Here is a 22900-nt window from a genome sequence, read left to right on the forward strand (position 1 = left end):
GCCTTTTCTAGAATATCATATAGTTGGAATCATAGAGTATGTAGCCTTTTCGCATTGCCTTCTTTTACTTAGCAACATACGTTTAACTTTTCCCCATGTCTTTTCATGGCTTGATAGCTCAGTTCTTTTTAGTGCTGAATAATATTCCATTGTCTGGATGTACCCCCTTGTATTTATCCATTCACCTCCTGAAGGACATCCCGGTTGCTTCCAACTTTTAGCAATTATAAATAAAGCTGCCGTAAACGTCCCAAGTGCAGATTTTTGTGTGGAGATAAGTTTTCAACTCCTTTTGGTAAATACCAAAGAGTGCAAGTGATGGATTATATGGTAACAGTGTGTTCAGTTTTGTAAGAAATCACCACTCTTCTAAAATGGCTGCAACATTTTGCATTCCCCCCAATACTGAGTGAGGGTCCCTGTTACTCCACATCCTCACCAGCATTTGGTAGTGTCAGTGTTTGGGATTTTGGCCATTCTAATAGAAGTGTAGTAGTATCTTGTTTTAATTTGCAATTTTGGTAGCTATTTTAATTTTATCATTGTATAAATGAATAAACTCAATCTCAGTGAAGTTAAATAACTTGCCCATGATTCTACACTACTAAGTAGCAGATTAAAAATTAGTTTGTACAGATTCCAAAGCCCTTGGTGCTTTTTATTCTGCAGGTTGCCTTATAGCTAGACAAGAATAAAATTCAAATTCACACACAGAGAACACCATTGAGTAGTTTCCAGGCTCATTATTACTCATTTTAGTTTAGGTTCCTCCAGAAGAGGACCCTGAGACAAGAAAGTATCAGGGAACAGTGGAGAAAGGAAGGAGGGAAAGGCAGTGAATGAAGGATGTTTGAATACAGTTATTCCTGTGGGCAACTACAGCTTACTCCTACAGGGAACCTAGGGAAACAGTGCTCAGTATTACTCAAAATATAGCATGTGACAGAACCAGTCCTTGAACTGTTTAAGACGCACCCAGGAAAAAGAATATATAAAAAGTAAAAGTAAGTACTTAGAAACTTTGATAACAACTTGACATTTTTGTAACTTCCATTTTTCTTTTTTTTCAAATTTATTTTATCATTCATTTTTGTCCACATTGGGTCTTTGTTGCTACGCGTGGGCTTTCTCTAGTTGCGGTGAGCGGGGGCTACTCTTCATTGTTGTGCACAGGCTTCTCATTGTGGTGGCTTCTCTTGTTGCAGAGCATGGGCTCTAGGCATGTGGGCTTCAGTAGTTGTGGGACACAAGTTCAGTAGTTGTGGCATGCGGGCTTAGTTGCTCCACGGCATGTGGGATCTTCCCGGACCATGGCTTGAACCCATGTCCCCTGCATTAGTAGGTGGATTCTTAACCACTGTGCCACCAGGGAAGCCCCAACATCCATTTTTCTAACAATTCGTTTTATTTTTTTCCAATCCATGATGGATTGAAAATGAAAAACTGGTCCAAAAATAGTTTGAGAAGCACTAGTATGGAACACAAGGCCCAAAATGATTCCTTTCAAGGAGCAAGGGAGCTGGGGTATTCATACCTCACTTCCCATCAGGTCAGTCCTTGGTTGAGACAGTGTCCAGAAGTGTTCATTTCCCAGCACTTCTGCCTGGGTGGAATGAAGTGGTATGCCCAGAGGGACACATGAATGTCAACAGTAGTGTCTACTACAAACTTTGTCAATGAAAAATTTCACTAAGCTAATTAATCTAAACATCATCACATCTCTATAATCATACTGATAATCAGTTAAAGGCTAAATAAGCATTAATTTGCTATGTGCTATATATAGAAGGATAACAGAAAGCTAGAATTTGACTATGCACAGATAAAATGTTTCATTCAAAAGCACCCATGAAAATAACTAATATTGTCAACCAAAGCATTGGTTAGTGGGTAGGGTAGCTAAATTAAAGCTACATCATTACCTAAAATTCAACTGTAATGCAAAGCAGTAGTCCATGGAATTCAGGATATGTGAGTAATGAGCATCTGTCACTTTACAGGGCTTCCTTCATCAACCTAAGATAATTTTGTGTCATCTTGTTGGAAAATAGTATTTTATTTTCCACTAAGGAAGCCAAAGGCAAAAAGAGCTCCTCCTTCCTTCTCTCCACTCCCAGAAAGCCAGGGGACTGGCATGTGATGAAAGTTCTGAAAATTAGATATTCTCAACCAGGATTCTGAATCTTAAGCAAGTGGTCCAAAGATGAAAGGATGATTAGAGAGCTTTCTTATTTTTTGGAGACTTACTGCTACTGCTTACGCCTTCCTTGGTTTCTGGCCTTATTTAATCTTGGTCTCTCAGCCTCCTGCTAATTCTGTGAGCTCCCAATTTACTTCCAATAGTTTCCTTTTCTTACTTATGACAGTTACAGTCTGACTCTTACTTGAAACCAAAAGTCATCACTGATATGAGGTGGTGGTGAAGAATCAGAGCTCTGATTCATGCTTGCTCAGTAATTCTCTTGAAGAAGTGAGGTCAGCCTCTTCATCAACCTGGTTTTTAGTTTCCACATTTCTACAGTAGTATTAGTTCAGCAGTGTGCTTTATGTAAAATTAGTCTGTGAGATGTTCTCTGAATAAAGGATTCTTCCTTTGGAGAATCCAGTTGCATGTTAGCCTATTTAAGTTCCTAAAAAATTGTCCAGCAAAGGATTTAACTTAACTTTAACCCAGCATTTCCTAAACTTAATCATGGAAGTCTTATTTCTGAAAATATTAACATCTCACACAGTTATTCATCCATAGAATACCTTGGAAAGAGGCATTGGCTCCAGCAGTTCATTTTTCTTTGACTTTGCACCTGACACTGGAGTTTATCACTAAGCACACATGAGGCCTTTGAGGAGTCTCTGCATTAATCCATTATGGCAGGGGTTCTTAAACCACACAGTAAATAAAGAAGTATTTGAGAAGTTTGTAATAATGCATATTGCTGGACATCACACCAAATCTACGAATTCAGAATCTCCTGGAATAGAGTAAGGAATCACTCTACAGGTGACTATGTTGTAGGCAGTCCTCAGTTCACAGTATGAGGAACACTACTTTCTGTAAATTACCTCCTGATGGCTTACATTCTTTATCATTGGAAGAATCTAGAAGTCATAGTCATAATACTATATCCCACTGGCTTGATCATTCAGATCATTCATCTCCTAAAAGCTGTAGATGAAGCAAGTTTGTAGACAACTTGTGAACATCAGCTTAAAACCTCTGTATAAAACTTTGAAAATCTCTGATCCAACTTCAGAAAGATACAATATTAAAATGTGAATATGGTTTTAGCTGTAACTATGGGGTCAATAATTTGGACAAAATCTACTTAAAGGTTGAACACACACTAAAAGGAGCAGTCAGTCTCTCAGATGTCTCTCTCACTCCTGTTAACTGTCTATAGCTTATTCATTTCTCACCATAAACTATTAGTGAGAAATCAAGGTTAAACGAGTAGTAGGTCAGAAACTTAATTCATCCAATTTTATGACTTATTAGCAACTAAAAGATTCTGATGATAGGAAGCCTGAAATGAATAGCTAAAATGTTATTTTTAGACTATCTGTGAATTTCACTTGCTCTCATTAACACAAATGATGAAAAATCACCTGTCAGAAATTTCAAAGCAAGACAGCAGAACACGAAAGAAACAAAAATTACTCAAGTCACCATCTTCTGGAACATTTTTTCTCTGTTAGAATTCTTCAGGTAATATATGAAGAGAATAATACTACATTTCTTCACAATATCCTGTACATTTTCTTACAGGAAAAAGGACGAGTTGTGGTGAAATTTTTTTTGTTGTTGTTGGAAACAAGCAAACTTTTTGCTCCTGGGCCACTAGTTATATTTACTGTAAGAAACCCTTACAGATGATTTGGAAGATTCGGGAGAATTCCCTTTTGTCTTTGTAATACAGCCCCAAATGTATAGATAATTTGTTAGTAAATAATTTGCAATCATAGTCTCACAGCTGCAATATTCTCTTATTTTATTTTGATAATCGGAATTATAACCTCTTTGCAACGGGGGAGTGACAATATATGGAGGTGTGCTTATTCTTCAACATCTCCATAAAACTGGTATACTGACATATATTTGCATGGGCTTCATATAACACAACACAGAATTCTTTCTTTCCAAAGGGCTTCAAAATTTACAAGCTTACCGATTTACAAGCTTTGTTTTATTCCTCTTGCTACACAGTTGTTTTGGCTTAGTATATAGAATATATCAACATCTAACAATATAGAGTTTAAGAAATTTGTACATACCTTATCATATTTCACAGTTACTTTCATTATTTGCATAAATTTATTTTATTTAATATTGTAACTTCCATTTACATTTCCAATACTAAGAATTAAAAATGTCATAAAACTCTGATGTGATAGTCACTCAACAATGCAGAGTGTACTTACACATACATCCTTATAGGGATTATGGATTGACCTTTTTTCTTTATTGTAGCACTGCACTGTCTCAAGGGTGGCTGCATTCCTTAGGGTTGTGAACTAATCTCTGGAGAATACACATGCTGCCTCACTGAAGAGTCACTAATCAAAGCCTGAATATGTTCCTTTTGTGTTCAAATTTCAAATCCTCATCCCCACTCCAGCCATTTTTCAGGATCCTTCCTTTAAGACCACCGAAAGCAAAACTATAGCTGTTCAAACTTGGAACTAAGGAAAGAAAATAAAAAATGAAGCTGGGCTGGATTTAATTCTATATAGAGTACATTGCCAAGAGTGGAATTACGTTTACAAGCATCAGTTTTTTCAGGTTTGGGTCATTCATTTGGTCTCTCAAAAGGACCTGCTTTGTAGATCCAGGGCACTTGTAATTTTCCACCTGCGTTCCTGGTTTGCTTAGCTAAGCCTGTGGGCCCCAACGTGCAGTCCACACCTGAAAAGGGGGAGTTTTTAATGTCGTGGTTTATTAACCAGGTACTTTCCATTCACTCAGTTAACAATTAGAAAACAGAAAGAAAGAAAAATAAAGAGCGAGAAAGCCTCCTACTTGTTTTTTTACTCCAAATATGGAGATGGAAACTATTAAACAAATAAGAAGGAGGGAAACTCCCGCATATTTCACCTTGACCTGGCTGGAATGCTCTGATGCCTGTAAGAGGCGGTGCTCTATGAAAGATATCGGGCAGGCTGCTAGTGGAAAAATGAGAGGTCAGACTTTACCACGGGGAACCTCTCCTGCCCCTAGAGGAAAAAGAGAACCATCAGCCTGTGTCTCAGATTGGAAACAGCGCCTTGTTTTCAATCCGGGGGACTGGGTTCCCTCCCTCGACGTAACGTCGTAGGAATGGGACCCAAGAAGGCGCGCGGCTTCCCCGACAGTTGCCGGGCTTAACACCCGCTCCAGGCTTGAACCGATATTTCTGAGCTGCCAACAGGCAGAACGGCCCTCCCACCTCCTCTCTTTAGTCTCACTCTTCTGCTCCGCCGCCCTTTGTAACTTCTTTGTTCCGTTTATTTGGAAGGTGACGCTTAAGGTCAAAAGATCCACCGTGACTGGCAAAAGCCCAGAGCCACCACCAGACCCTGGGAAGAGCAGGGCTGTCCACCTCAAGGGCTGAGGCTCGGAGTGGAGAAGGAGCCGTGAGAAATTTCAGCTGCAACTCCGGGTACAGCCCCTGCGGACCGGCCCAACTCTCCAAGGGTTGGGGAGACGACGGTCTCGGGGTGGGGCAAAGGGTGAGCTCCGAACTCTGCCAGCAAAGTGGGCAGTGCTCACCAGCGAAACAGAGGGTGTTGGGGGGCGGGGAAAGGTGCCTGGACTCCACGTAGTCTGTGGCAGCTGCCGAGCAGTATCTCCCAACAAAGGAACGCGCAGCTTCGGGGTCAGAGGCTGGGGTTTGCGCACAGCTGCCAGTCTTGCTGAGCTAGTCTCCGCGCCACCTAGGCGAGCGTTGGGATGTAGGGATTCGGAGAGGAGGGGGAAAGAGAACACGGTGTGAGATTCCTGCTGCGCGGCTACGCATCAGGAGTTCTTGTGAACGATGGGAATGGCAACTCTCAGAGCCAAGGGGAGGAAAAAGAGCTGGAGTGAGCAAAACAAAGAGCGAGTGTGGGCCGCGGTGACTTCATGCCTCACCAATGTCCCGCCCACGCTGCTCCGAGCTGTTGCTGCAGCCTGAGCCTCCGCGGCAAGGAACTCTGTAGCGTGGGGCGGTTTCCTAGCAACTCGCAGCCCGAACGCGCCTAGCTAGCCGCACTTTGGGAGCCCCAACCCTCCCTCCCCACCCCAGCGGGGCCGGGGCAGGACCATTCCTCCCCCGCCCCTCGCCAGCCTCGCCTCCTTCTCATCCTCTCCGGGGTGCATCCCAGAGCGCGACAGCTGTCCCGGCTCCGGACGGCGGGACGCCTGAGCAGCACACTGGAGCCAAAAGGACAAGGGCACGAAGCACCCGCCCCCGTGAAGCCAGGCTCCTGCACCCCTGGGGGACCTCTCCTCCTGCGCTCGCGGCAGTGCGCTCCACTCCCGGTCAAGCAGGGAGCTGCGATGCCTCACTCGGTGTCCGCGGGCGCCGGCGGGGGCTTCTAGGGCGCTCCGGGGCCGCCTCCCCCTGCTGCTGGCACATCAAGCTTCCTCCCTCGCCAACCAGGACGCTGCCTCTTCGACTTTGCCCGCTGCTCAGCTGACGAGGCTGCAAAGTTGCAATTAAGTGAAGTTGGCTTCCCTGCCCACCTGTGGAAGAAGCTCGACCTCATTGATGCGCCATCGACTTTTTTCCCCTTCGGCCTCGCCAGCGTCCCCTCCCACAGAGGCAGCATCACCCACTGAATGTACATTAGGCTGGTTTTTCCCCCCAGCTTCGGGCTTTGTTTGGGTTTGATTGTGTTTGGCTCTTCGCTAAGCTGATTTATGCAGCAGAAGCCCCATCGGCTGGAGAGAGACAAAAGCTCTTTTCTTTGTCCCAGAGCGGGCTGCGGAGCCTTTGCTCGCGTCGCCGCCCCGGGCCTTTGGCCGTCAGAGGAGGTGCTTCTCGCGGAGATCGCGGGACCAGCCGTGCGGAGCTGGGAGGGCCGCGGGGGCCCTGAAATGCCGAGCTGTGCTCAGGCCGCCGTACCTGCATCGTTTGCTCCGAGCCGCGGGGTCCGCCTGCCGGGCCTGCTGGAAACGTCCTAGCAACACTTGGCACTTCGCGCCCGGGAGCGCGAGCGCGCATCCGGTTAGCAGCCAGGCGGCGGGCGCGGTGCAGTGCGGTCTGCTTTGCATTATGTGCCGCTCGGCCCTGGCTTTTTTTACTGCCACATTAGTCTGCCTGCAAAACTGCAGGCCAGGTCCTGCCCCATTCCTCCGGGCGGCCTGGGTGTTTTCAGTTGTTCTTGGACTGGGCCAAAGTGGTAAGTTGTTTTGTTTTCTTTTGTTTTCTTCCCTTCCTCAAAGGTCTTGGGCTGTCACGAAGAGCATCCCGGCCAGGTAAGCGGCCCGGTGACAGCCTCCATCTGCAGAGAACTTCAGAAGGGTGGGTGTGTGGCGCCGTTCTCCGTTGCAGGTGGCTCGAGGGAGGCCAGGTGTCAAGCGTTTCCTCCCTAGAGGGACAGCCATAACTGATTACCTGAGGAGACCCTGTGTATTGCTGAGGGAGGCAGTAATAGCATGGATGTTTGGGAGGGTGGTTGGCCGTATTTACAGAAGCCCGTTTAGGGGTTCTGCCCCGTCCTTGAAGGCATCCTCCTTGAAAGCATCCTCCTTGAAGGCATCCTTGAAGATGCTCCCCATCTTTCTAGTATGTGGGTCCATAACCCCTAGCTTGCATTTGATTCAAGCCTGAGGATAAATGGGTATAATGAGAGTGAGCGTTCTGTTTTTGAGTCCATGAAAGAAAAGGATAGCGGCACACAAGTTTCCTCTACCATAGTGCTCAGCTTGAATGACTTAAACATATATGAAGAATATTCTTGCTTTAAGTCACTGTTTTTTCAGCTCAAGAAACAATTCCTAGCTAACTCATCCCTCAGTGAGATCAATCCTTGAGACCAAGACCCTGAGACAGAACCCGAGAGCAGGATTGACACCTTTCAGTCCAGGCAAGCCACTTTTGTCAGAACTACCTGATTTGGAGAGGATACTTCTTTATATAGGATATTGTCCCCTCATTTTACAAATCACAAAGAGGAGCTCAAGTCAAATAGTGTATGAAAAGGTGCTTTGGCACTTGTGAATTAGATGCAAATTTAAGGTGGCAGTACTGGATTGTTAGCAAACAGTAAGACATAAAGTAAGTGATAATAATAATCATGAATTTAGGATGAGTTCTTATTGGTATTAAATGTAGGCCAAATATTTATTTTTGCCAATGCAATGATTATTGCCATACTTTTTGGAACATGTTTACTTTATCTGTGTTTGGTCATTGAGACTTAAATTCTATTAGAGCCTTTCTCTGGCCTCTCCTGTTGAAGGAGAGTTGTAATTGTTCTGTATACTAAAATGTTCTCCTATGCTTTGAATTGATGAGCCAAATTTCTGCCTGAAGCTAATTAAAACCATCAAGTCATAACCTTATAAATAAGGGTTTATAATGGAAACATGCTAGCTTCACTTATTGTTTGCATACACAGCTGTCTAATATTTGTTTCCAAAGAAGATTTATCCAACTGTGTGAAATGAGAGCAGTTAGAGTTAATTTTTATCTTGTGGCTCTTTTTTGGCTTATAAGTTGATTTCAAAATAAGTGAAACTTAAGGCAAAGGAAAAAGTAACATTATCAATTATCGGTTAAGTGACACCACTGAGCATAACTCCATCCTGTGTCAATAAGTGACAAAGTATTTTTCTGGATTTAGTAAATACATACACACGCACATACACTAGTAAGATGACCAAAACTCGTGTCAACAGAGTATATTTTGTTCCCAATACTTAGGCAAAAGAAAAAGTGCTACTTGCCCCCAGATTTTGCTAGTAATTGTGAGTTTTTAAAAAATATTCATTGTGTTTGTAAAGATTAGTCAAGTTCTCGTGTAATAGCATTGTATTTCCATCCAGTGACTGTAGCTGATTTGAAGCAAATATTATGAATGAGCTCTCTTGCACCTGCAGTTGTGAAAAGGGAATGCTTATCTGAAATCAGAACAAGGCATCCTTTTCCTAGTCTCTGTCAATATACAAAGATTTCTGATGTATACTGGTTTGCACTGCAGTTAAAAACATGCAAAAAATTTAAATTATAGCCAGTACAACTCAGAAAATTAGAGATCAGCGTAAACTGTTGTACTTTTGTGATATAGCTACAAGTCTCAAATTATATGTCTTCACAGTACAAATTAGATGCTTAAAGCAGAATAGGAATTTAGGTATCACTTACAAAGGAAATCTTGTTCCCTTGCTCAGTAGTTTACACCAAGGAAATGTTGAGGGCAATAAAGCCATACAAAAGAAACCATAAACAGCACAACTTTGGGTTTAATTTTTGAAGTAGAATTTACAGGTCCCAAATACATAGTGGACTTTTAATAATGGAGAAAGGGGGATGTTATTAATAAAATCTGAACATTATTCTGATCTAGAAAAAAAATTATTGGAGTTTGTTTTTCAACTTTCCTTGGTGGAAATTACCGACAATCAGAGAAACAGTAACACTATAAAATGGTTAATGAGTAACTGGAAAACACTAGAGAATACCTAATGGTTAATATTTGAAGAGCTAATGTACTAACACTGCTGTTTCTACATTTGCTAGTTTTGAAAGGCTAAAAATCTTTTTAACCTAAATTTTTATATAGCAACATAAGAGTGACAAATTTCAGAAACTACCATTTCTTTTTGGAAAGTGGTAACTATTGCGCTGAAATTTCACCTTCTGTGCATAATCAACTATTTATTCTTTTACATAACAATCAACTGGATTAGCATTGTTTTATAAGTGTAGTATATTACCTCAGAACATGTTTTATAGAATAAGTTTCAGAATTCTTTATGCTTACCTAAAGTGAGAGGATATTTAAGAGAACCAACGCTTCATTTTTAAAAATCCAGTTTTCCAAATTATTTGCACAATAAGCATCCAAATTAATTCTATCTTAAAGCAACTGAGATACTTTCCGATAAAAAAGCTTGTACTGTATATGAAAAGGCTATGTTTGTGCTGTATATTTTCAAATCATACCAGCAAAGTAGGTGATATGATTTGAAAAATGACATAAAAATTCCTGTGCCCCTGAACAGTTCTTTCACCTGTTACCAAATTATCAAAATTTTCACCATTTAATGGATTTCTTTGGATTAAGCATGGTATTGACACTATGTTTCTTCTAATTTTTAACTTTATATTACGGACATTTTCAAACACACAGAGAAGAAGAAAGAATGGTGTAAGGAATCACCACAGACCCATCACCCAGCTTCATCAACTATCAACGGAAGCCCAACTTCTTTCATGTCTTCCCCCACGCATTTCATTTCCTTCCCCCAAGAAGACTATTTTGAAGCAAATGTCTCATATCATTTTGTCCTAAAATATATCAGTAAATCAAAATACTACTGGAGGAGAAGCACGCTTCATTAATTCCCATAACACGAATTTTTTTAGCTAAAATTTAGGGCCACAAGAACGTCCACTATCTTTAAAGGGAGGAATGCGGAAGTGAGGGAGGCAAGCAAAGGCAAAGACAGTTTCAAGTATTTGCTTCTCAGTGGTTCTATTATATAGCTCCATTAAAAATATTCTTTAAAAAGTATGCATGCATATGAAAAAGAAAAAATACAGACAAATGTAATTACTTTATTCCAGTGGAATCACAGCAAGTATACCTTGTTTGAGTTTCAGTTTTAAGGAATGTTCCCCCTGTCTCTTGCATCATCAGTTTTCTCCTCTCTGCTAGATCATTTGCAGCATATGCATATCCATACATGCTGTAATAGCTCTCATCTTCTATTTCTGTCTCCTTTGTAGCAAAAATTCTTGAAAGAGTTGTCCATACTTGCTATCTCCAATTCTCCTCACCTTCTCTTTTAATCCATTGCTCAGGATTTCTTTACCATCCCTGAAGTTACACCACTCTGTTAAGATCAGTGACCTTCCTATTGTCAATCCGATGGTCAGTTCATTGTCTTCATCCTTCTTGACCTACCATCTGTCGGCGAGTTGACACTGTTGATCACTCCCATCTTTGAAACACTTCTTTCCTTGGCTTCCTGGACCCACATTCTCTTGGTTTAAGCTCCTTCTCCATCCCTGATGTTGGTTCTTTCTCATGTCCCAACCTCCAAATATAGGAGTGGCCCAGGATTCAGCCCTCAGATGTTCTCTTCTAGATATATACTGGTCTCAGGTGGACTGATCAGGTCTTGGGTATTAAATACCATTTCTATGCTGACAACTCCAGTCCTGCCCTCTCATCTCATCTCCAGAGGGTCTAGCAAACTGCCTATTCAACATCTCCACTGTATGTCTAAAGGCAAAGTTAACCCTAACATAGTCAAAACCAAACTTCCAATTTTCTCCCTCAGGTTTGCTCCTTTCACACACTTATTCATCTCAGTAAGCGATGTCAGTCTTCCAGTAGTTTGGGATAACACTTTGGCAGCACCCTTGATTTCTCTGTTTCTCCCACATTCCATGGTCAGTTCACCACCTCAATTGCCTAAAAAGCTGATTTTGCTGTGATTTTCTTTCGTCCACTCAGATTTGATAAAAGTTGAGTTGAATTAATACCATAACTTTTTTTTTAAGTATAGGATATCTTCAAGTGGTAGAGCCATATATAGCACTCTGAAGAATAAGAGGACTGACCAGGTAGAAAAAGATCTTAGAATAATATTAACCAGCTGATATTTTTTTAAATGTATGTTTAAGTCTTAAAGATATATTATTTATTCATGAATATATATACCTATTAAGCTAATTAAGCCTTGATTGGACTGAAAACAAAATTAGTAACTTTAATAAAACAAGGGAAGTCAGAGGATATAGTTTAGAAGAGAAAGGGACACTATTGAATAGGATTTAATGTAGACAGTTAACAAGATAATCAGTTTTCAGTCCAATTTGATATTTTTATGAGACATAAGAAATAACATGATATAGCAACAGTATATTTGCCTTTTCAATTTTCCTGTACTCCATTTTGAATGAACCTTCCTTGAAGCAAATAAAGTATTTGAGATAATCTGGTCTGTGTTTTTTAACAGCCTTTTCTGCCCCACCTGCTAAATTAGATTTATCCAGGTATAGTTTATGTTAAATTTTCACTTTGTTCACCACTCCTCTCCCCCAGGGCCATTCTATTGATCACTAGATGGATCTCAGAGGGTACAGTTTTTATCTAAAGTTCTTTAAACTTTAATAAATGGGGCCTGATATGCAGAGACCATCCAGTTTTCTTAAAAAGTAATAAACTGTTTGCCTTGTGATATAGTCTTTCTCTTGTTTGTACTCTCTTATTAAGGAAAGATGCTCAAAGCATCCTCTTTGAAAGTGCCTGTTGTATAGCATTCTCAGTCATTTAAATGATGTCTTTTCACTGGTTTGATAGGTCTCAGTGATAGGTCTCAATGAGTAACTTATATAAAAATTATGTTATTTTTGATATTATTGAATCTTACCTTAACAAAGTGACATAAGGAAATAGTCTTTTTATATGTTCATTGAATGACCTGACAACATTCATAACCAATCCTGTATTGTTTATGCTCAGTCCTTCTTGGTCCTCAGAACTCTAGTCCCTGTTGCAGCCCAAGTCTACACATTTAGAGGAGTTTTGCCAGCATGAGGACTGTGAGGCCCTATGTATCTTCTCCAGTTATATATGAAATGTATTCTGTAAGCTATTTATTGATTATAAAAGAAGCCATAGAAAAAATATTTTATGCTTATGCATATTGCATTTTATTAAATTGAACAATTAAATACTGAGCTTCTTAAGTAGGTGACCTAACTGCTAATCTCTAAAAATGTAACTTTTCCAGTTGTATCCTAAAGATGTCATATAAGTATGGCTTCTATATGTAGTGGAGAGAAAGTGCAATGCTCATGTAATTTCACAAACAACTGGGTAGCTCTCTCTCTGTGCCATACACTGATATAAATGATTTACCACATTAATTTAACCTTCATACTAACACTATGAGAGAGGTAGAATTGTTATTCCTGTTATAGAAATGAGAAAACTGAAGCACAGAGGAGATAAGTAACTCACTGAAAATCACCTAGCTAGTAAGTAGAAAAGATGGGATCTGAATTCGGTTATGCTGCCTCATACTTGATTTAAAAAGTTTCTAGATGTTGAAGTTATACATTCAGTGTGACTGTCAGATAGAGGACCTTCATGAGGAGGCCCATGGCATATTTGGAAAAAGGCCTTTCATTCATCCCCTTTCTTAATTGTTGGTGTGCAAAGGTGAATTGTGGTGGAAATCTGGGTGTTTCAGGGTTGTCCAGGAGGCAAGGAAACAATGGCCATAGGTAACATGCATGTGAGAGCACGGAAGCCTAGGAACAGAGTTTGGACCTCCTTCCCTGGAGATTGCTGGGCTATGCCATGTAATGCTGTTACCCTCACGGAGTAACTGCAGCGAGGAGGATAAAGATTTGTGAATCAGGGCATGGTGAAAACATACCTCCTGTGGAGGCAAATACTCTCAACCTCATATACACCTCACTATGGTTGTTTTCATATGGGAGTAAGAAAGGGCGAGAAGACATGTGGCCTTACGGGCGTAAACTGGAGTGAAACTCTGCCTCCCACAGGATTTCCGATGTGTTACAGATGTGTTTGACTTGTGGTTATAAGAAAGGAAAAGAGAAAGACATTGAGCTACTAAGTAGCTGGTAACCAGTTCAGTCAGTGTTCAAAGGGACAAAATCATGGTACAAGGCATCACACCATTGATCAACATAGGGCTCAAAGCATTCCTAGACATTTGGAGCCACTCTATTATATAGCTTGATACTCTATGTTGTTTAATATATTCATATTATTTTTTCTCCATGCATTTTTACAAAGTAAGTGTTTTTTTGGCTGTTAAATATTTACAGTGGTTAGCCATAGCCAGTAGTCTACCAATATTGGTCATTTAGAGCATGGCATTTCCAGTATATGCCAGGCTCAAGGTGTCTACTGCTGTACTTTCTTCAGGCAGAAGTTTTTGCTCTGTTGTATGTGTGTGTGTGTGAATGATTTCAGTTTTATAACTATTTGACAGCAGCGGTTAGTTCACATCTATATGGACTGTCTATAGATTTCTGAAAGTGGTGACAGATTTATAGGTTATCCACATATAGAGCTTGTTTAGTGAATCTTCACCCTTGTTTCCCACATATGGATATGGTATAGGACATTCCTTATTCCTTTGGCTCAGACAGCTTTGTTAAACTTCATGTCAATGTACACATCTGGAGTTCCCACCTCCTTCACGGCAAACTTCCAGATCTCTTTGAGTGTCCAAGGGCTATGCTTCTTTTAAAGCCTACTCCATATATGCACAGGTAAATGCTGATGGTTTATTCTCTGTTCATCACCTCATTGATGGAAGAATGGCCCTTTCTCCTCACCTCTCTTTTCCGTGGGAGCCATCCAAAGAGTGCAAGAGATTGTGACTCTTCGGGAAAGAGTTTAATGCTGAGACATCAAAGGCTCTATCTAAGCACTAAGAATACAGCAGAGAGCAAAACAAAGTCCCTGCTCTCATGATGCTTACATTCTAACTGAAGAAGACAAATACATGTATATATACATGTGTATATATGCATGATATATATGATATACAATTTATCACATGTGACATATATCATACATACACATGTGTATATATATATGTGTGTGTGTGTGTGTGTGTGTGTGTGAATATATATGGTAAAAAGAAGAAAAAATAAAGCAGAGTGAGGGAACTGACCTGAGAGGGACTGGACAGTCTACTATTATATACAGGATAATCAGAGTAGGTCATTTTAGTAAGATAACGTTAAATTTCTTAAATTTTTTTCTTTCTATGATACACGTCAGACATTTCACAATCTTTCCGATAGTTTAGCTCCTTCCTGAAAATGGGAGGCAAAAAGATACAGTAGGATTTCTAAGCTGTTAGTAATAGGAGTTTTTTTCCCCTTTGCTATTAAAGGTCATCAAATTATCACTTATGGCTAGGAAGAAAAGAGGTGAAAGGTAGTGGGGGGGTGACAAGATGATAAATAAGTGGGTGATTCTAGGTAAGATGACTAAAGGAAAATGGAGATTTTTGGTTTTTAGCATCAACTCTGTCCATAATGGTTTCTCGAATCTATCTGCTCCTTTTAATACAATGCCAATAGAGTAGAGAAAGCCTGAAATAGTCTTCATTCCATGAGGCAAATCTTTTGGCAAAATCTATGAGTGTCCTAACCAGTCTCCATTATTTCAAACCTTTGTCCACACTTTACCTCCCTACTCAGAATCTTCATGGCTTCCATTGTCTTCAGGCTCCTCTGCATGGTATGCAAAGCCCTTCCAGAACATCCCATGCCTAACATTCTGGCTCCTCGTTCAAGTCCTGTCTCCACATCAACCTGTGACCTCCTTGAGAGGAGAAACTGTGCCTGTTGATTCCGCATTTTCAATACCTGGCATGCAATAGGCCCTAATAAATTATTTGAAGTAAATGACTCAGTGAATGAGGTGAGGATAATAGTGATCAGTTTTAAATTGGGCAGCTAAGCAAATAAGCCCTATTCAGCTCTAATCCTCACTAGAATTTGAACTTTAAGAAATACAGTTTTCTTTTGAATGTGAGTTCTACTATAAAAGGTTTAACACCATGAAAGGATGTTTGTTTCTGCATTCCCAGTCCACTCCAAAAAGCAGTCTCTTGATTTGATAGGCAAATCTTTAGCAAAGATCACAATAGAGACTTAGTTTTTTAATCTACTTTTTACAAATTTGTTTTGCTTTCAAATTTCTGTGATAATTATTTTCATTGTTTTTAATTAATATGAAAAGTAATCCTGATCCTTTACCCTCAGTGTGTATTTTAAAATTGATTTCTACTTAGATTATACAAACTGAAATTTGTAGTCATTTTAACCAAATACTAGAAAAAGTAATGAAAAAACAAGATATTCTAATCAATTTAGTCATTATACACTCAGATTTTCTTAAAGCATCTATAGCTTTGTGTCAGACACTGTTCTGGAGTTAAAAGAATAACAATAGTTAACATTTGTAAGGTATTTTCTCTATGCCAGACACACTCCTGTATATATGATAGGAAAATATATCCTTTCATGCCCACAACCCTCTGAGGTATGTACTCTGATAATTCACATTTTATAGGTAATCAAACTAGTTGAAGAGTCATTGAATAACTTCTTCAAGATCTCTTAGCTAATAAGTAATAGAACCAGAATTCAGACCTGCGTGGGTTTGACTCTGCATGCTCAACCTCACAACAGACTATCTTCCAGGGGTATCTTCCAGAGTCTCTATCCCGGGCCTTGGAGGGCCTTGCTCTGGCCCTCTCCACAGGCAAGGAATCCATGGGGCATGCCTGTCCAGAGTCTTCAATTCCCTTCTAGATCATCTTTAGAATTCTCTGCCCAAGCAGCCCCAACCTACTTTCTTTAGACTGTGCCACCCATATGCCAAGCCCGAGGAGAGGGGAAATAAATAGAGCTTGGGCATAAAGGCTGGAGTATCCATGCAGGTAAGTGATAGGCTATTTGCTTTGCAGAATAAACCTAGAAGTGAGAGAGAAGAGGGGCAGCTTGAGGGCTGGAGGAACAACATACACTGCAAAGTTCCCAACCAGAAATCTTAAGAATCTGAAATTCTAAATTCACACCTAGCCTTCTAGGGCACTATCAATGCGTGTTTATCAATGTAGGAAAACAGAACATATTTTACGTAATAGTTTCTTAGCCTGGGTTTTAACTGTTAAATATTTAATCCTGTTATGCCTGCAACGATTTGTATTCTTGCTCCTGTCCTAAAAAAAGTTAGGGACAGATTTGTCTAGTACATTAAATATTACTGGGGGGAGGGTGACAGACAATGAATGCACCATAGATCACTGAATAAAGAGAACTACTTTATGTCGAGGTGCTATTTGGTAAAGCTCTGAGATGTATACAGATTACACTAAATTCTATTTTCCTGAAAAACAGTGTCATACAGAGAGTCTAGTGTATACATTTTTTAATTTAGTTTTACTTTTTATTTCCCCTTATTGGTTTAAAACATGTCACAGAAAAGAACATTTTAGTGACATGAATTAGCCAAATTCGGTTGAATTATTCAGCTGGCATATATTTAATATCTGTAAGTAAATGAATGTGTGGAAAAAATACTGCCAGACTGCCTTTATGGACTAAAAGGACTATTTTCCAATTTAAATATCAGTCTTTTTTTTTTTTCTTTTCCTACAATTCTTTTTTTTTTAATATCTTTATTGGAGTATAATAAATATCAGTCTTAATGTGACCTCCTTTCTGTTTTTACAGCAAGTAAATTACTCTAATTTACATATGAAAGAAAAATGTAATAAAAGTCAAAATGATTTCCATTGGGATTTTATAATTTAATTAAAACAGTCCTACATTTCAACAAAAGTACTAGGATCGATTCTTGCTAGGAAACTACTAATATTAAATAGATATATTAAAATTATCTTCTCTAACTTTAGGAAATTAGTTTAGGAAATACGAATAAGATCATTAAATTAAAATTGCAGTGTTAAATTATAGTGGTCTTATTGGATATATACTCTTAAGATGATTCTAAAGGACGCTTTTATTTTCAATGCTGTTATTCAAAGTACTAGAAGTTCATATTTTAAAAAAGCATATAAAGTCTTAAAAAGTGATCTTTCATGCTGACCTTATCAATGAGCCAAACTATCATTACTATAGTTATTTTGAAGAGAGTTGTTACACTCTTTCCCAGGTGTTTTTGTTGTTTTAATCCACTGTTAAGAGTTGTCAAAGATAGAGTCTGTTGCCATTCTAGATCAGTACTGGTACAGTTTGATTACTCTGGAGAATTGCCCAAAAAAATCACAGCACCCAGGTAGTACAGAGTGAGGAACGAGAGTAGCAACCAAAGGCTAATTCAAGCTAAAGTCCATGAGAGAGACTGAGTTTGGAAAGACTGGAAATGGGAAAGGCTGGTAATGAAGACAGGAGAATAGCAGACTAGAAATATGTCAGCTCTGAAGAAACGTGCCAAATATTTCTCATTACGTATGTGAGGTGTGCAGTAGCTTTTGGTCAGGGATGTTTTGATATTTTGGACCCAGCCTCCTTCTAGGATTGAAAGAGTTGATATGCCGATGGTAAAATACAGCCACAGTCAAGGTACTGTTGTTCCAAATATACATATGGTAACAGAGTCCTATGCTTGGAATTGAACCACAAACATTTTCCAAGGTACAAGCATGTTTCCTGATTTCAGTGGGGGCCATATATTCAGTATAATTCCCTAGTACCTGTTGCAGGTACTAGGTAGGGAAAAGATCTTCAATCTTATAGAATGAGGGATGACTACTATGCTCTGAAGGAGCTTTAGAATATTATGAGTTCAAACAAAGAAAATAATTAAAAGAAAAATTCAAAATTCTACAGAACCTTAAGGAAGTACCTTACGGAGTGCCAGACTAGGCATTGTCTTTTTTAATTGCCTACTCAAGTCAGGCTTGGAGGTCAGGCTGGCTACGCCTAATGGTGTAAGGTATTCATTGACTGCAGTAAAACAAAGAATGCAGGAAAGTTTTGGGGTGTGCAGAAATTGCTGTAGAACTCGCTGTTCTAGTTGGAAACAAAGAACTCATTGTAGCAGAAGTGAATTATTGGCTGAAAAATGACCTACCTGGTCTCTTTCTTAGTACAAGGCATACCTCCCAAGGTATCACTCTATTGTCTTTTGTGCATTTGGTTTGGATTTATATGGTGAATTGAAGACAACTGAACCATAATTTGCAAAAGAAAACCCTCAAGAAATGATACAAGAGGCTCAAGTTCCAAGAAAGTTTATCTGGAAGATGATAACACTGAAAAACACACTCAAGAAGGGAGTCAGTTTCAGGCATCCTGAATTTTGGTTTAAAATGTCCCTTTTGATGAGTGTTTCAACCACAACCGTCTAGAAACAGAGCCCTAAGGTGAAGGACAATGTATATAATCACAGGGCCCAACCCCTGAGGTTGGTAATGGAAACACAAAGATTAAATGTTATTAGTACCAGTCTTTAGTTCAGAGGATATAACTTGTTTGATGCCTCTTGAAGACTTCACGGCCACACGATGCTTGGTGACATCTGATGGGACTAAGACGGGGTGTTAGAAGGGGTGAGGTGTCCTGAATAGGTACCTGTGCCCCAATGAAGACAGCATGACACAGCTGGAGAATAAAGCCCAGCACCCACTGTTAGGGAGCACATGTGTGTTAATATATATGTCCAGGGCCGACCCTTGGCTACTTGCAGGTCAGCATAGCATTGATGCCAGAAATCATTACTCTCTGAGGATAAGACTGCAGGCTAGATCATCTGGTGGTAGACTTACTGGGGTAGAAATCAACTTATGGGCATTATCAGAAGTCAGATATCAGGGCTTTTTGGACAAATCCTGCCTCTCAGAGATGTGTTTGATTTTGAAGTTAAAAAAAGACAAGTGCTGCTTCTGACTGAATTACTTGGCAGTGCAGAAATGTTTTGTCGGTTAGACCTGTAACTGGATGTTACACCCCGCTTCCCCACAGGATAGACTTCTCAAATACTGCCCAGATGACATGGGTTTTTTCTCCTACACTGGGCACCTATCAATTCCTTTGGGTTTAATTTTTTTAAAACAGAAAAGCCCATGTACAGAACTTGGGTTTTCTTGGCCCTTTTACTAAATTACATACAGGCATACCTTGGAGATATTTTGGGTTTGATTCCAGAGCACTGCAATAAAGCAAATACTGCAAAAGCAAGTCATATGAAATTTTTCGTTTCCCAGTACATATAGAAGTTATGCTTACACTATACTGTAGACCATTAAGTATACAAAACCATTATATCTAAAAAAAATAATGTACATACATTAATTAAAAATATTTTATTGCTGAAAAATGCTGTCATCTGAGCCTTCAGTGAGTCATTATCTTTTTGCTTGTGGAGGGTCTTGCCTGGATGTTGATGGCTGTTGACTGATCAGGATGGTGGTTGCTGAAGGTTGGGGTGGTTTTGGCAATTTCTTAAAATAAAACAACAATGAAGTTTGCTGCATCGATGGACTCTTCCTTTCACAAAGGATTTCTCTGTAGCATGCAATGCTGTTTGATCACATCTACCCACAGCAGAACTTCTTTCAAAACTGGAGTCAATCCTCTCAAACCCTGCTGCTGCTTTATCAACTAAGTTTACGTAATATTCTAAGTCCTTTGTCGTCATTTCAACAATCTTCACAGCATCTTCACCAGGAGTAGATTCCATCTCAAGAAACCATTTTCTTTGCTCATCTATGAGAAGCAACTCTTCATCTGTTAAAGTTTTATCATGAGACTGTAGCAATTCACTCACATCTTCAGGCTCCACTTCTAATTTTCTTGTTATTCCCACCACATCTGCAGTTATTCCTCCACTGAAGTCTTGAATCTCTCGAAGTGATTCATGAGGGTTGGAATTAACTTCTTCCACACTTCTGTTAATATTGATATTTTGACCTCTTCCCGTGAATCACAACTGTTCTTAATGGCATCTAGAATGGTTAATCCTTTCCAGAAGGTTTTCAATTGACTTTGCCCAGATCTTTCAGAGGAATCACTATCTATGGCAGCAATAGCCTTATGAAATGTACTTCTTAAATAAAACTCAAAAGTCAAACTTACTCCTTTATCCAGGGGCTGCAGAATGATCTTTTGTTAGCAGGCGTGAAAACAAATTAATCTTGTCCATCTCCATCAAAGCCCTTAGGTGATGAGGTGCATTGTCAGTGAGCAGTAATATTTTGAACAGAATCTTTTTTTCTGAGTAGCTGGTCTCAAAAGTGGGCTTAAAATATTCAGTAAACCATGTCATAAACGGATATGCTCTCATCCAGGCTTTGTTTTTCCATTTATAGAGCACAAGCAGAGTAGATTTAGCATAATTCTTAAGGGCCCTAGGATTTTCCGAATGGTAAATGAACATTGGCTTCAAGTAAAGTTACCAGCTGCATTAGCCCCTAACAAGAGAGTCAGCCTGCCCTCTGAAGCTTTGGAGCCAGGCATTGACTCTTCCTCTGTAGCTATGAAAGTCCTAGATGACATCTTCTTTCAATATAAGGCTATTCTGTCTACACTGAAAATGTGTTGTTTGGTGCAATCACCTTTATTTTAATTATCTTAGCTAGATCTTCTGGATAATTATCTGCAGCTTCTACATGAGCATTTGCTACTTCACCTTGTACTTTTACTTTATGGAGACTGTGTCTTCCCTTAAACCTCATGAACCAACCTCTGCTAGCTTCAAACTTTTCTTCTGCAGCCTCCTCACTTCTCTCAACCTTCACAGAACTGAAGAGAATTAGGGCCTTGCTCTGGATTGGGTTTAGGCTTAAGGGAATATTGTGGCTGGTTTAATCTTCTATCCAGACCACTAAAACTTTCTTCATATCAGCAGTAAGGCTGTTTTGCTTTCCTATCATTTGTGTATTCACTGGAGCAGCACATTTGATTTCCTTCAAGAACTTTTCCTTTCCATTCACAACTTGGCTAACTGTTTGGCTCACGAGGCCTAGCTTTCGGCCTGTCTCAGCTTTCAACCTGCCTTTCTCACTAAGTTTGATCATTTTTAGCTTTTGATTTAAAGTGAGAGACATAGGACGCTTCCTTCACTTGGCTGCTTAGAGGCCACCACGTGGTTATTAACTGGCCTAATTTCAGTACTCTTGTGTCTCAAGGAATAGGGAGGCCCGAGGAGAGGGAGAGAGATGGAGAAACAGCATGTCAGTGGAGGAGTCAGAACACACTTAATATTTATTAAGTTTGTTGTCTTATATGGGCATGGTTCGTGGTGCCCCAAAACAATTACAATAATAACATCAAAGATCACTGATCACAGATCATAAGAAATATAATAATAATGAAAAAGTTTGAAATATTGTAAGAATTACCAAAATGCTGCACAGAGACATGAAGTGAACAAATACACTTGATGCAGGGTTATCACAAACGTGCAGTTTGCAAAAACACAGTAACTACAGAGCGCAATAAGATGAAGCACAATAAAATGAGGTAAGCCTGTAGATGCTTCTAGCTCTATGTTAAAGAATTCAATCTCCAGAGTACTCCAGAATTGGGCCTTTGAGTTCTGTGGAGCTGCCATAGTGGCAGATGACCTACTAACTGGTCAATCCACTTGAGGATATTTCCTAGGGGTCTTTATTGACAAGCAGAGAACTAAAACACCCAGAAAAATCCCAAGAAATATGGAATTACCTAAAATTTGGAAGCCTACCTCTACAGCACAGTGGCACTCCTATATATGACTAACCTATGAGGAATTTGGGTTCCCAAGAACTTTACCCTTAATAGCACAAACTCACCTTTCCAAAGCTTTGAGGATGCTATACAGTAATTGGCCTAGGATAGTCTGAATTAGTTGGTTATACAAAGAAGGCTGTTGGATATTGCCCAGATATACAGTGGCCCCCTCCATCCAAAAGATCACAGGAGATACCACATGAACACTGGGAGACTGGCAGGGAATTCTAGAATCTGAGAAGACATTATCAATAATGTATATAACTTAATTTATATGTTAAAAATATATTTTGAAAAAGACCTTTCATTCATCTCCTTTTTCAACTGTTGGTGTGCAAAGGTGAAGTGTGGTGGGAATCTGGGTGTCTCAGGGTTGTTCAGGAGGCAAGTAATCAATGGCCACAGGTACACATGCATGTGAGAGCACAGAAGCCTAGGAACAGAGTTTGGAGTCAGGTTGTCATTTGTCT

At 39.8% G+C, this 22900-nt stretch overlaps 1 protein-coding gene across 1 annotated transcript in view; it reads left to right on the forward strand.

Moving 5' to 3' along the window:
- Positions 1 to 5477: 5477 nt before the first annotated feature.
- ITGB8 (integrin subunit beta 8) overlaps positions 5478 to 22900 on the forward strand; it is a 97478-nt gene continuing 80055 nt past the window's right edge. The window contains exon 1 of the mRNA XM_027102644.1: positions 5478 to 7356. Coding sequence (XP_026958445.1) covers positions 7230 to 7356 — 127 coding nt within the window. The 5' untranslated portion in view covers positions 5478 to 7229. The remainder of the gene's footprint in view (positions 7357 to 22900) is intronic.

Source organism: Aethalodelphis obliquidens, unplaced genomic scaffold, assembly GCF_003676395.1.
Source record: "Aethalodelphis obliquidens isolate GAN/ISIS:26980383/991018 unplaced genomic scaffold, ASM367639v1 scaffold5, whole genome shotgun sequence".
NCBI classification, from domain to species: Eukaryota; Metazoa; Chordata; class Mammalia; order Artiodactyla; family Delphinidae; genus Aethalodelphis; species Aethalodelphis obliquidens.